Below are 13,962 nucleotides of genomic sequence, written 5' to 3'. Positions count from 1 at the left end.
CGGGTGGGGTGCAGGAGGATCCCAGACCTGGCACTGTCAGACCGTGGGTACCCCCACCCCACCCCCACCGGCTCAGAGCCTCCCTGGGAGTTCCGTTCTGGCCTCTTGCCCACACTGCCCCCAGCCAGACCTGCTATTCGCCAGGAACCACCCAGGACGTCCTCTGTCTCCCAGACCCCAAGCAAAATATGTTATGGTGTAAAGCCGCAGACTTTAGCCTCAGATGGGTTCAGGTTTCTATCTGTCTGTTCCTCACAGGTTAGTGTTTGGTGAGATTTTAACCTCGCTGAAACTGCTTTCTTGGGACTAGTGTTAACTGTACACTTACCTCTAAGGCTTGCAGGAGGGCAAAGTCAGTGGGATGGTGCAAACAAGGGCCTGTGAGTGGACAGACCTGATCACTGGTTCTGCCGCACTACAGTGTGTAAGCTTGAGCAAATTACCTAACCTCTGCTAGCCTGCTTTGCCATCTACAGTACCAGCCTCGCGTGTGCTGGGAAGGTTAAACATAGACATATTTATGTGTGTGTACATATGTGTGTGTGCAAAATACCTCCCATCCCACAGGAGATGCTCTCTAAGCGGCAACTGGAACTGTTGCATAACACGCATCACAGGCCCGCCCCCAGCTACCCACAACAACACGGGGCTGTGTGCGGGAGCACAGTGCCACCACGTGGCCATAAGTGACACTGCGCCTTCCAAAGCAAGGGCGGCCATGCGTCCCTATTGCTGGTGTCCCCGCATATATTAATACCTCCGCCCTCACTTTCCATAGTCTGCCAAGAAGGAGAAATGCAACTGTGGTAAAAGCAGCAAACAAGATGGGATTCTTCAGCCGGGCTGCTTGTGGAACTACCTGGATTTTACCTGCCTTGTGTTCTGTCTCCTCCGCCGCCGCCCTAGCTCCCCACAAGTCCTAGGAATTTTTCTCCCTGGAGTCCTTCTCCTAGCTGCCACGCCGCTATGAACAGTCCACAACCCCCCTGTCTTTGCTGCAGGATGTTTGTGATGCAGCAGATTCCCAGCAGCAACCTCCTCTTGTTGGTGACAGACCCCACCTGTGACTGCGGTGCCTTCCCGCCAGTCCTGCAAGAGGCCACGGAAGTCAAATATATCCTTACTGTCTGTCCTCCGGAGGGGGAGGCTGCAGGCACTGGGAGGAGGCTCCTGCTTCAGTGCTGAGGCCAGCCTCCCTCCCCTGCCTTCCCCACAGAGCATCCCTCTTTGTTCTCTGCCCACCTCTCTGAGCCCGTAGGGGGCTGTCTCCCACCCCTGAAGCTGCTGGCAAAGCAGCTGGTACCGCCTGGGGAAGGTTCATCCAGTCCTGGGTCTCCAGCATCAGCTGGAGTCCAGAGTGGTGGCCCTTGACCATGAGTTCTGTACATAATGCCTCAGTCAAGTGTGACAGGATGCGCTCCCAGAAGCCCCGCCGGCGACCGGATTCCTGCCATGCCTTCCACCCGGAGGTGCGGGGTTGGGCAGGCTGAGAAGTGGGGCCTGGTCTCCATCCCTGAATTCTCTATGCCAGTGTGCACCTCCTCGGAACCATTTACACACACACATTCACGTTTATGTGGTGTGATGTGGTGAAACAACAAGAAATACATAGTCTTTGTACTTGCCCCTGGCACAGAGTATCTGAACCCTTGAGACTTCCTGGGTGGTAGAGGGGAGAGAGGTATCTTTTATTATATTTGGTCTTAGTCCCTAAGTCTTGACATAGTGCTTCTAAGGACCTGGGAATGATAAGAGTGAATTGTTATTGTTGTGTGCCAATGGGGTGACTGGTGGCCGGGGGCCCTAACTAGCTTCAGGATGGGGGCCGATCACCTGAAAGACAAAGGTGTGAGTAGAGGGTTGGAACTCTCAGCCCCAGCCTCTGACTTCTGGGGATGGGAGGGGAACCGGGCGGAGATGGAGTTCATCCCATGGAGCCCCATGATTTGATCGATCATGAATCCTCCGTAAACCCTTAAGCAATGAGGTTCAGAGAGGTCCCAAGTTGCTAAAGGTGTCCGCATCCATGCTCTGAGAGGGTGGTGTGCCAGCAAAGGACAGGGAAGCTCTGTAAGTGAAGGTCTCTTCTCCCTGAGTTCTGAGCTATTCTAACAATCCCCGAGCTTGAGCAGGGAACCCTTGACTTATAGACAGTCTGTTAGAAGTATTGAAGAACCAGCACTTGCCATGATGTCTGAGGTGGGGGCAGTGTGTAAGACTGAGCCCTTCAACTTGTGGAGTCTGAGGCTAATTCCAGGCAGATAGTGTCGAAATTGAATTTCTGGACACCCAGTGGGTGAATGGGTTGGTATGAGGAAACTCCTCACGTGTGTGGTCGGAAGTGGTACTGCAAAAACACATCAGAGCCTCCATGTCATTAAAATATGTCAACCAGGATCCAAGAATACTTTTTTTTTTGGTACTGGGACTCGAACTCAGGACCTTGTGCTTGTCAGACAAGTGCTTATGCCACTGAGCTACACCTCCAGCCCCCAAGGATACTTCTATAAAGAGCCCCATTTCCTAAAGTTTGGGCCCCAGAATTAAAACACAGTTTCCCCATATTGTCCTCATTCCTCCCACCCTTAGCATTAATGATCCATGCATACGGGAAGAAAGTAGTATGTGGATGATAATAGACTGGTATCTGTTGAGCCCCTGGTGTCCATGGTATCAGGCCCTGAGCTGGGGGCTTTATGCACAGCACAGTCTTTGCTGAGCACGGTTGCCACAGATAATTTGCCTTAGGGATGCTCTTGGCATTGAGGACTTCCCAGAAACCATTCTGAGAGGAAGACCCCACAGCCACTCCAAGGCTGGAGCGAGCAGGGAGCTCGAGCCCGGTCCAGGCTGTGTGTGGTCCAAGCTGTAGTTTCTTCCCTGGAAGGTCTAGGAAAGGTGGAACCTGCCCTGTCTCCCAGGCTGTTGGCTCCCACATTCCCCAGAGATCCCACATTCCCCAGAGATCCGGGTGGAGAGTGACCTCTCCCCTCTCTGGTTCGCAGGAGAATGCCCAGGACTGTGGTGGCGCCTCTGACACCTCGGCCTCGCTCCTCCTGCTCCTACTGCCTCTGGGTGCCTGCATGCTTCTGCCTTAGCTTCTGCGGTAGCACAGCCCACTCTGACCCCACAGTGGAAGGGGCGTCTTCCAGAGACATTCTGGAAAGTCAGCAGCTGACGGGGAGCTGGCTCACTGCGGTCAGGTTGGCTTCCAGGCCCAAACCTCATCTCAATCCTGAACTAATGGTCCCTGCTGGAGGGGCCACTGAGTGCCCTTCAGAAGGAGGAAGACTGCTGGAAGGAACAAAAACACCAACATCCCAGAAGTCATGTCCCTAAGAGCCTCCAGGGTGCCCGGTTCCATTCACCGCAAGACTCCACAGGCATCCTCCTCTATCTCCCCGTCTCCTGTTTAGGAGTCTGCACAAGCTCAACACCAACCAAGACAAAAAAATTTAATTCACCTTTCTCCACATCAGAACCCATTAAAGGAGAGAGTGAGCTGTCACTAATGAACCAGGCTGGTCTTCAGCAGAACAGAAGGATGTAGAGGTGCAAAGGAGGAGAATAAAGCTAAGGGCAAAGGAGACTGGGGCGAAAACATGTCCTGCCTAAAACATAGGGGGGTGGCCACTGTGTGTGTGTGCGCGCGTGAGAGAGACAGAGACAGAATCAAGGGAGCAAATAGTAAAAGGACAAGAATAGGATAGAATAGGAATAGGTATTAAGCCCAGATTGTTACTGAAGAGCCTTCTGAAAAATTTTTTACAAAGCCTCACTTAAAGGTAAACGATCATCTAATCAACAGCCAGCAGGTGGATCTCTTCAGGTGCTGCACGGGACCACGGTGCACCCAGGGGAGGTAGCAGGGGCAGCAGCCGCCAAGCCTTGAGACCGGGTAGAGGCAGGGCATCCTCCATGGCGACACAGCGAGGGGGATCTGAACACTGACTACAGCTAGAACTTTGAGGAACATTGCCGCGTACGAAGTGGAGTGCATAGTGAAGGCAGCTGTACCTGGAGACCACACACACACACACACACACACACACACACACACACACACACCTCTCCCAGGGTCCCAGTTTCTGGTTTCTCTCCCTTCAAACCTGGATCTCAAGATGTAGCAGACTCACTCCACTGTGACAGCAAAGGGCAGAATCATGTAAAACTTCCAGGGTGGCCTCCAATCTTTGAGTTTAGGCAGCCCAGCCCATGATAGGCATGACCTGTGAGGGCCTTCAGGAACCCTTCCCCACTTTCCAGCCCCCGGCCTCCACATGAGAAGTACTAGTTGTCCAAGTTCCACACAGAACACAGCCCTCATTTCCCTCTACAGTGGGCTGACCCTATACAACGCATTTATTGTAATATCTGAAAGTGCCTTACATCATAGATGTTCACCGAGTGTTACTGTCGTTTAAACCTCAGAACAATCCTGTGAGGTAGAGATTAATCCCCCTACATGGCTGAAGAGACTGACACGTGGAGAAGTTCACATGCAAAGGAAAGTAACATGCATTAATTAGCATGTTAAATACTAGCTCATTCAACCCTCACAACCCTCTGGGGCCTAGACCATGACTTCTCCCCATTTTAGAGATGAGGAAACTGAAGCTTAAGAGTTGAAAACTGGCTCAAAATTGTTGCAAGATTATTGTGAAGACTGAATGTAATATATTTATACAAGGAGCCTAGAACTGCCTAGCATACAGTATGAAACACGTTACTATTATAGTACCTTGTTCTGTGGAGGTGGAGACAAAGAAATGAGAGCCTTGAGTCGGATGGGTTAGGGAGCCGCAGGAGCCCTTTCTCCAGCCAGCTCAGCCAAGCGGCTGTTTCCCCTTCTGTCCGATGGCCGGGGCAGGATGCGTGTCCTGGTTCCTGCTCCAGCCCCTCCTCACTGGGGCACACTGTCACCCATCTCTGGCATTAATAAACGTTCTTACCTCCAATAGCATTTGGTCTCAGCTGCTCACTCAGACACCGTGCACGCGTCTCTCTCTAGGACAGTCCTGTGCTATTGTGAAGCTCCTCCCCTCGCCCCAACCAGGGACAGCATTTTTGAACAAACGTAGCTATCTCGGCCATAGAAGGAAAAGATCAAGCGTAGTGCGAGCCAGGCAGCTCCGGGCCTTGTCTGCTTTCTCAGGGTCCTGCCACATGCGAGAGCGAGGGCTACGAGACCCAGGAACCACTTCCAGAACCAACGGAGGGGAAACCATTTCTGAAAACTAACCCTGCTTGACCTCAGAGAACAGATATTCTCATAAAGGGTTGCCCCTGAAGGTCAGCGTGATTCTTCCTACTTGTAACAGATCCACAAAAGGACAGCAGGTGGCAGTGTAGCTCAGACTGACTGCAGAAGAACAAAGTTGGAACCTCTGTCCTTTAATAAAAAGGGATGCAGAATTTTCTGTTTTCCTGCCCGTGCTGCAAGCTTGGATGACCGTGAGCTCAGGGATGACATCAGACCTTCCTTCCTCGGAACCAGAGACACATATAACTACTAAGTCCACTTGTAAATGTGTACGTTGTAATAGAAGTTCTTTCAGGAATCACTTTGTGATGCTGTTTCAGTTCAGGAGGGCAAAGGAGTGGATAGAGTTTAAGGTCAGAAAAGTACTTATGGGGTTGGCAGAAAGTACAAAAGGAATTAGAGCAGGGCCTTGGCAGAAACGCCAATCAGTATAGGAGGTCCGGGAAGCTCACCTGAAGGGGCCACAGTGTGCCAGCGAAGGAGGCAGAGCATATACTAACCCTTTTGTTTTTGCAGAGTGAGGATGCAGTGGCCAGGAAGTAAACGACATCTTGCCCATGTCACATGGCAAATGGCAGAAACGGGGTATGTGCCTACCTCTCCTCATTCCTAGGCTAACAGGGGAAGAGAGGGGTGATGGGACACAGGGACGAGAGGCTGCATGAGATCCGTATCATAAGCAGCAGCTATGCGAGTCAGACTGGCCCTTGGTTTCACCAAGTTAAACAATCAAGCAGAAAAGACTAGTAAGTACATCATATAGGACATGAGTGATGCACAGACAGTTCATGCCCACGGAGGGAAGGGCAAAATGCAGTATACAACTGAAGCCTGGCACTCAAGGATGTTACTTCTAGGGGAACTTCAGAGCAGCACTGTCCAGAGGCGCCTCTTAAGGCACCCAGAGCCCGGCATTCCATGAAGTCAAATTTTAAATGTGTCCTCATCTGCTTTCTCTAAAATATCCACGGTCATCACTTGAGCAGGAAGCCCAGGCAGCTGCTGGCGAGACACCAGGAAAAACCAAAGTGGGCTATCCGTGGACCTTGGCTTACTTCTCTATAGCCAAATGTAGTCCAGTGTCCTACTCCCAGATAATATATGAAGAGACCCTGGAGTTGTATCTGTACTTAAAAATGAGAATGTGGAACAGACAACCAAATACAAGAAATTCCCCAAGAAAACTACATTTATCGAAGGCAAAGGGAATGAGATTTCCTCACATTAAATGGTACTGAAAAGACCAGGTTTAATAAACCCAAAAATACTGAGGTCAATATACACAAGTCTATAGCCAGGAGTGGCTGAGGCAAGAGGATCACTCCAAGTTCAAAGCCAGCCATAGTGAGGTCAAGGCCAGCCTCAACTCCCTAGTGAAACCCTGTCTCAAAAAACAAAGTCAAAATCATACAATCAAGGAAAGAGGAAGCTGTTTTCTTTAAATGCTTTTCACTCTTGTCCAATAAAATTACAGCACTAAAATCAGACATACTAAGTTTCAATTTCCTCATCTATAAAACGAGTGAAAATAATACTCACTGGGGATAGTGGTTACAAGTGAGTGATCAACTGGTTCTCTAACACAACTCAACATAAGGTATTCACTACGCGAGGTTTTTGTTAAAATTTTAATTGTTCCAGTGCTGGGGATAGAACCCAGGACCTCACGCGTGCTAGGTAAGCAGATTATCACTGAGGCACACTCCTAGCCCGTAAATTTTCTTTTCATAAACTTTAATAAATGAAGAACTATCCCTCGGTTAGCTCTCCCTTCCATCCTAAACCTGGTTCAGGTTACAGTGAAAGCCCAAGCGTTGAGAACAGCGAGCAGGGTGATTTGTGCACTCAGAACGGGAAGTTTTGAAAATTTTTAAAACTTTACTGTCTAAATTAAGGCTTCAAGGATGTGGTAGAAGTTAAAGGGAGGAAAGCTGGAAAAGGCAATAAACACACAACAGAAGTTCACATTCCGTTTGGCTCTCTTTTATTAGAGAAATTGAGAATACAGCAAATAGGGAAATCCCATGGCAAATGGAAGCATCACACAGACGCCGTTCTGATACCCAGCTTCCTATGATCCCCCAAAATGTGCTTTGTGGCTTCGGCAATTTATAAAGGGGAAGGGAGGGGGAGAATACTGAAAAAGGCCACTATTTAATGGTGAAAGAATGAAGCTGTAGAGGTCCTAACCAGCCTAGGGCTAAAGAGAAAAATTAAAAATCTGCACAGAGCAAGCAAGCCTCAGGCTGCTGAGAGTAAGGCATTCAGGCGCCAACCTGGTGAGATTCTCAGCAGGCACTGGAAGGTCAAGTGCACACTGAGGCTGTTGGTAGTGAGCTGCACAGAGACACACACATGGGCACACGCGCCCACACACATACACAACCGGAGAGGGGGAGTTGACTGGATTCCGCACTGGTGGTGTTGGTTTCACGTACCCTAAGGGTTTGTGCTCTGTTGAACCAGATTCTTCCTGCTTTGGGGTGTGGGGCGACTGGGCCCAAAGACTACCATTTCTGTGGGTGTTGTTACAGGGCTGTACCTCATACCCTGTACCCCAAAGTGTGACCAAAGATCAAGTCTGGCTTCGGATATGTGCTGTTGGCTCCCATGAAACTGAGAGAGCTTCCATCCCTGTGGCCGCTGACCTGCCGGACTGATTCCTCAAGGAGTTAATACTGTTCTTCATTCCGTCAGGAACTGTCAGGCTTCCGCTTGGCTTGCCTATGGTAGTGACCTTAAACAGAACCAAAATACTCCTAAACTCTCCCCAAGTTCTACATTGAGGTCTATACCCCAGCTATGGCTGAAGATCTGAAGGGCAGAGGAAGGAGAAAATTCTACGGAATAGGAGACTCTTCCCTTATCTCCCAACATTCCTCTGAGGATACCAAAGCCCCTGCCTAGTTCTAGTACCCACCATCCCCCGGATGTGACACAACCACCTGAGGAGGCCGGCAGGAACCCGACTCCAGTGCTATTTTGGGAGCTCCCCAAGGAGCCAAGATCAGGATTCTACAAACCAGATCCTGCTCCCACTGTTCTCCCCGACACCAAAACAAGCTGGCCCCAGGACAAGAGCAATCGTTTTTCACTTCTAGTAGCAATTCAAAACCACAGATTTAAGGGTTCTACCGAACAGCCTGGCAATAACATCCAGTTTCCTTTTAACTTTGCCCCATGTTATCCCTGCCCGGGATGGGCAGTGGGGCTACAGTGCTGTGGTGAGGGTCTGTGGTGGGGACTAGGGAGTTCTGACTTTTTTGTGCCAGGAGAGCAGAGGTGTCTGTCCCCAACCTAAGAAAGTGACCTTATGAGGAACCCATACAAGTTAGAATCTTGAATGTGACTGGCTCTGTGCCAGGAACTGTAATATAAGGGAGAGACAATTTTCCACTCCAGAAGGAAGAAAGTAGTCAGGGCAGTGATTAATAGACATTTACAGAGTGGTCCAGGGCTCCACAGCAAGGACATGGACAACTGCTCATACCGCTCTGGTCACGTATGTACCACCATCTTAACAGGGTGTCAGGAAGTGACCAGATGAGTCCCTGTGCTCATGTCCCCAGAGTGCCTCTAAGTCTCCACTGCTCTTTTCCAACACTAATGACAGGACTAAGTGGCTCTACCTTAGAGAGGTCACTATAAGCCTACCAGACGCTCTGAAATAACACTTTACCTACAGCCTTCATCTACTACCTTTTGTCAGCCTTTAACTGAGGAAATGCACCACTTCCCTCCACCTCTGCCTTGGAATCCCCAACGGCTCTCAGACTTGAGAGATGCCGTGTGAACACGAGGCAGGGGCTGCAACCTCTGCCCTGCTGGGGTCAAGGTATGTGTGTCGGCCTTTGGAAGGCACCTTGGTGCACCAAGACACTGTACATTCTGGGGCTGCTGCCTGACCCTCCACCAGCCACACTTTGTGCAAAATTGAAACAGTGTGTGGTACTTGCATGTTTCGTTCTATACAAAAATTCTCCCTCCCTCCCCTACCCCTACGTTTTAAACATTTATATAAATTTTTATTTAAACAGTAAGTTAGAAATCTTATTTACATTAATTTCTTTGTTCTTCTTAAAAGAACTTCTAAAATCACACTCCCTTAACTGGATATAAATTTTCACCTAAATTGGTTTGTACTGTTGTTTTAGGAGAGAGAAGAAAGAACAACCAGCTAAACTGTTTCCCCATCTTCCACAAATAAATATGATATGGGTCAGAAGCCAGTGTGCCAAGGGTTTTGCGGCACCCTCGGTGGACAGATCCCAAGAATAAGTCAGGGTATGGGCCACTTCTTTTCTCCTAATTGATGCACTCCATCCTCTGAGGTATGATTTATTTTTGTTTTTGTCTTCTCAGTCGTGTACCACGTGGAGCCCCTGGGCTGTCACAAAGCCCATGAGGCTGTCAAAGTTTTGGGGCTCCTCTTATACTGCCATCAGTGGCCAGTAGGGAGTCCTGCTGCTGCTGCCGCTGCTGATGCTGCCGCTGCTGCTGTTGCTACGCTGCTGCTGCTGCAGGCCTAGGTACAGGGTCATGGTCCCTGGCTACCTGTAGGTATCACAGTGCATCCTCTTCAGTGCAGCCTCCACCGATCATGAAACGGAACTCCTGCAGGTTTGAGACGCCGTGGAAGTGAACGAAAGCTCCGGCAACCACAAAGATGTGAAACAGCTGATGAGAGTGAAACTGGGGGATGGGGAGAAATTCATATAACATTAAGTCTGATAAAATTCTTAAGATCATTTCACCCTGGCTTATGCTGAGCAGAAGGCAAGGAACAGATGTGACAGAGCTCAAATTCAAGGTGTCCACAGATCCTGGGACATCCATAAGGGTATCACATTTTGCTGAGTCAAAAGCCAGCTGTCCCCAAGTAATTCTAAGTACTGCTGTTAAACTCTAAACAGGAAATCCGCACACTTAACACTGGAGTATCTGGTGAACTCAAGGATAAACAACCTACCAACCCTTTTGCTGTTAGGCCACAAGTTCCTCAACAGCCTCTGACACCCAGCAGGGGGCTCTGGCTTACTGGTAGACACTTCTGGAATGGACAAGAATACCAGAGCTAGGGCCATTTAAATGCTGCTCTCCGTTAGAAAAACTAAAGGGGTTTCCAGGATCAAGTGGACAGACACAACAAATGGTCTCTGGAATTTCCTTCAGCATTAAGATTCTGGAACTACATGAAAAACATACTGTATCAAAAGACCACGCAAATGGAGCCTTTTCCTTATCAAACCAGAAGCTGGTCTACAAGCATGTGATTTTATTACTGATTTTATCTGTTCAGCTGAATGCTAGCATATCAAGAAAAGTAATCATTGTTCACTGTATCAATCACCACTACAAAAATTACACTTTTGGGGCTGGGGATTTAGCTCAGCGGCAAAGCGCCTGCCTGGCAAGCGCAAGGTCGTGAGTTCGGTTCCCGGTACCGGAAAAAAACCAAAAACAAACAAACAAACAAAAACAAAATTGCACTTTTGTCTCTCAAATAGTCTCAAACTAAAAACACACCACGGCAAAGCAGTATTTATCATGGGAAAGACTGATTTTAGAAGTGTAAAGAAACTAAAAGTTACATTCCAAGAGATAGTTCCTAGGAAACCAAAAGGGATTCATTTTCCCAAGGAAGGTGTAAAAATTCCTCCATATCAATGTCAAAATTATGATGAGGCAATCCCAGAAAGATAACTTGGTTAATTTGAAATTTAGAGGACTGCTTGCATTCACGATTATCTTCATTTCCCGTAGAGCTAAACTTTAAAGAGAATAGTTTCGTCTACAATAATCAGCAATAGTTGAAGAATAGGATTACAGATGTTAAGATTTCCTATTGGGGCTGGGGATTTAGCTCAGCGGCAAAGCGCCTGCCTGGCAAGCGCAAGGTCGTGAGTTCGGTTCCTGGTACCAGAGAAAAACCAAAAAAAAAAAAACACAAAACAAAACAAAAAAAGATTTCCTATCTATCTGTCTGTCTATCTATCTGTGTATCCAACCCAGATCCTTGTACATGCTGGGCACTCTACCACAGTACTTATTCCCAGCCCTTTAAAAAATTATTTTTGGGAAAAGGTCTTGCTAAATTGCCCAGGCTAAGCTTGAACTTGTGCTCTTCCTGCCTTAGTCTCCCTACTAAACGGAATAACAGGCAGGGATAACCCTGCTCAAAGGTCAGGTTTCATATCAACAACATTCCAATTCTACACGGTTACAAGTATTTCGGGCCCTCCGTTATATAATTTATGTCTATGAGCCAGGCATAGTGGTGCACACCTGTAATTCCAGCACCTGGGAGGCTGAGGCAGGAGGATCACCATGCATTTTAAGTCAGCCTGGGCTATATAGTCAGTTTAAGGGCTGGTCTGAACTACAAAGTGAGACTCCATCTCATAAAGAAAAAAAAATTTATATCTATATCAGACCCTTGTATTTTCCCCCTTTTCTCTTTCCTACCATCTTATTATTAACAACAGTCCAGGTATTTTTCTTTCCTACTGCAATCAGACATATACACCCAATCTCTCACTATAATTCACATTTTGGTATTGAAAAACCTTAGGTAGGAATCTCATCCCAAAAAGGTCTTTGGCAAGTATCTTTCCATCAACCTCATTTCATAAATGAAGAAACTGAGACAAAGAATGACTACGGCTTTCTATTATGGTGTAGTAAACAGGCACACACACATTCTGATATTATGACTAGCCTGACAGCTGGGCATGGTGATACACACTTATAACCCCAGCACTCTGGAAGGCTGAGGCAGGAAAATACTAAGTTTGAACTCAGCCTAGACAAGTTAGCAACTTGTGATCCTGTCTCAAAAAAATTTGTTTTTAAGGGCTGGAGATGTACCCTAGAGCAAATGCTTTCAACAAATGCTGGGAGCTGGAGGGCCTAGGCTGACTCCAATTTCAATTCTACCACTGAATCACTTATCAGTCCAATTATTTAAATACAGGATGACCAAAATTTGCATATTTTTCATTCATTTTTATAAGATTACAGGAATATAAAAATGACAGTTATATCAAATTTACTCAATACAAGAATCGACTGAAAGGACATCTACCCAAGCAATGCTTAGGATGGTCAGTACAGAAACAAACACACAGCCCGAGCGTCGCTGTTACGTGGTGGATGGTCACGTGCCGAAGACAAGCTGCAAAACCTCACTAAGTTTTAGTTTCCTTATATGTAGAATGAAAGCATTAACAAGCCAGACTTTCAGGGCCACTGAATTAATGAGGCAGTCCGCACGCTGGGCACCAAGTGCACAGTAAATGTGAGCTACTGCTGTGCTCACAGTGCCAAGAAAAACACAGCTGCTGAAGGACAGAGTTAGGACTACAATGCAAGCCTCTCAATTCGGAGTCTGAAACTTTTGATAACATCACTTCCCAGTCTGCCCACAACCCACTAACGGGTAAGTACAAACGCTTACTCAACCCTGACCACACTTACCCAGATGTCACATTTGCCAGGAAAGAAGCGCTCAGGGATCCGGGCAGCATAGAGGGCAGCTCCAGTGATATACAGGCTGGCCATGAGCATCAGCCAGCCAATCTGCCCGATGGTGGCAGCCTTCAGGAAGCCCTCCGCAATGACATAGTGCAAGGTGGGAATGATTCCACTCAGGCCCAAGCCCACAAATACTCCTAGACATCATGAGAGGAAAATGAAGTAAAAACACAGAAGAAAGAAGTCAGTATTACACACCATTAATTCTGTAAATGGAAAATTCCAAAGCAGGAGGCAACATTAGCTTTTTGTTTTAAAAAGAAAAAGAATGTTCCTCAAACTCTGAGACACTGTCACACAAGACAAAATAGCTAATATTCTAAAGACCTATTTATAAATGCACGGAATCAAAGGTACAGCAATGGGGAACCTTTTACAGCTTTCAATGATACAAACAGTCTGCTGCAGCTCGTGTGCCACAGGTTCAGCACCACTGGTTTAGAATTATGTTTAGTGCTTTACAAGGACAACTCTGGAAGTTTGTTTAAACTTCCCTAAATGCTGCCTTTTACACAGATCACAAAGCAGAGAAAACTTATGCATTTTTCTCTTTGAAGCAACAGCAATTACTGGGATGAAGAAAGTAATAAATGATTAGATAACTAGGAGAAGCAAGCAATACAATAAAGCTAAGATATTTCTAATAATACTGTAATCTAAATCTATGACCTAGAAGTGGGCACTGAAAAATTTTAAATGCTCTGACAAAATGGCCTAACTTGTCACCTAAATAAACTGTCACTAAATGAAGTGTGTGCTTCTGGAAGCAATCAATTAGAAAACCTATAAAAATGGAGCAGGGGCATTGCTCAGTGGTACAGTATGAGTTAGCATGTGCTAGGCCTTGGGTTCCATCCCCCGTACTGGACAGCGGGGGAGGTCAGCATCATTTGGTATAGCCAACTGCCTTCAAAATTACCTGAAGCAGTATTTTTCAGTTTTCTGGGGATGATCTAGGTCAGTGCCGACAAACCTTCCAACTTTTTAGAGCTTTCAATGCTACAAACAGCCCACTGTGGCACGTGTGCCGTAGGTTCAACACCACTGACCTAGGTTCTAAGATCAACTAAAGTGAAGGACTAGAATAAAATAAAACTTAAATGAATGGCAAAGTAACACTTTGTAAAAATTGTCATTTATATATACATGAATTTACACACACATTT

General features: G+C 47.2%; 2 protein-coding genes across 2 annotated transcripts in view; one reads left to right on the top strand and one right to left on the bottom strand.

The window, feature by feature from the left end:
* Positions 1–4,960, top strand: part of Cacna2d4 (calcium channel, voltage-dependent, alpha 2/delta subunit 4) — a 100,941-nt gene extending 95,981 nt beyond the window's left edge. The window contains exons 36-38 of the mRNA XM_005396111.2: positions 1,002–1,114; positions 1,387–1,469; positions 3,006–4,960. Of these exons, the coding sequence (XP_005396168.1) occupies positions 1,002–1,114; positions 1,387–1,469; positions 3,006–3,098 (289 nt within the window). The 3' untranslated portion in view covers positions 3,099–4,960. The remainder of the gene's footprint in view (positions 1–1,001; positions 1,115–1,386; positions 1,470–3,005) is intronic.
* A 2,264-nt stretch (positions 4,961–7,224) lies between these two features.
* Positions 7,225–13,962, bottom strand: part of Adipor2 (adiponectin receptor 2) — an 83,358-nt gene continuing 76,620 nt past the window's right edge. Inside the window, exons 7-8 of the mRNA XM_005395954.2 lie at positions 12,740–12,933; positions 7,225–9,955 (exon numbers count right to left, since the gene is read on the bottom strand). Coding sequence (XP_005396011.1) covers positions 9,827–9,955; positions 12,740–12,933 — 323 coding nt within the window. The 3' untranslated portion in view covers positions 7,225–9,826. The remainder of the gene's footprint in view (positions 9,956–12,739; positions 12,934–13,962) is intronic.

This window comes from Chinchilla lanigera, unplaced genomic scaffold, assembly GCF_000276665.1.
Source record: "Chinchilla lanigera isolate Chin_1 unplaced genomic scaffold, ChiLan1.0 scaffold00053, whole genome shotgun sequence".
NCBI lineage: Eukaryota > Metazoa > Chordata > Mammalia > Rodentia > Chinchillidae > Chinchilla > Chinchilla lanigera.
The sequence above is the reverse complement of the archived record's forward strand: the minus strand, read 5'-3'. Positions and strand labels throughout refer to the sequence as shown.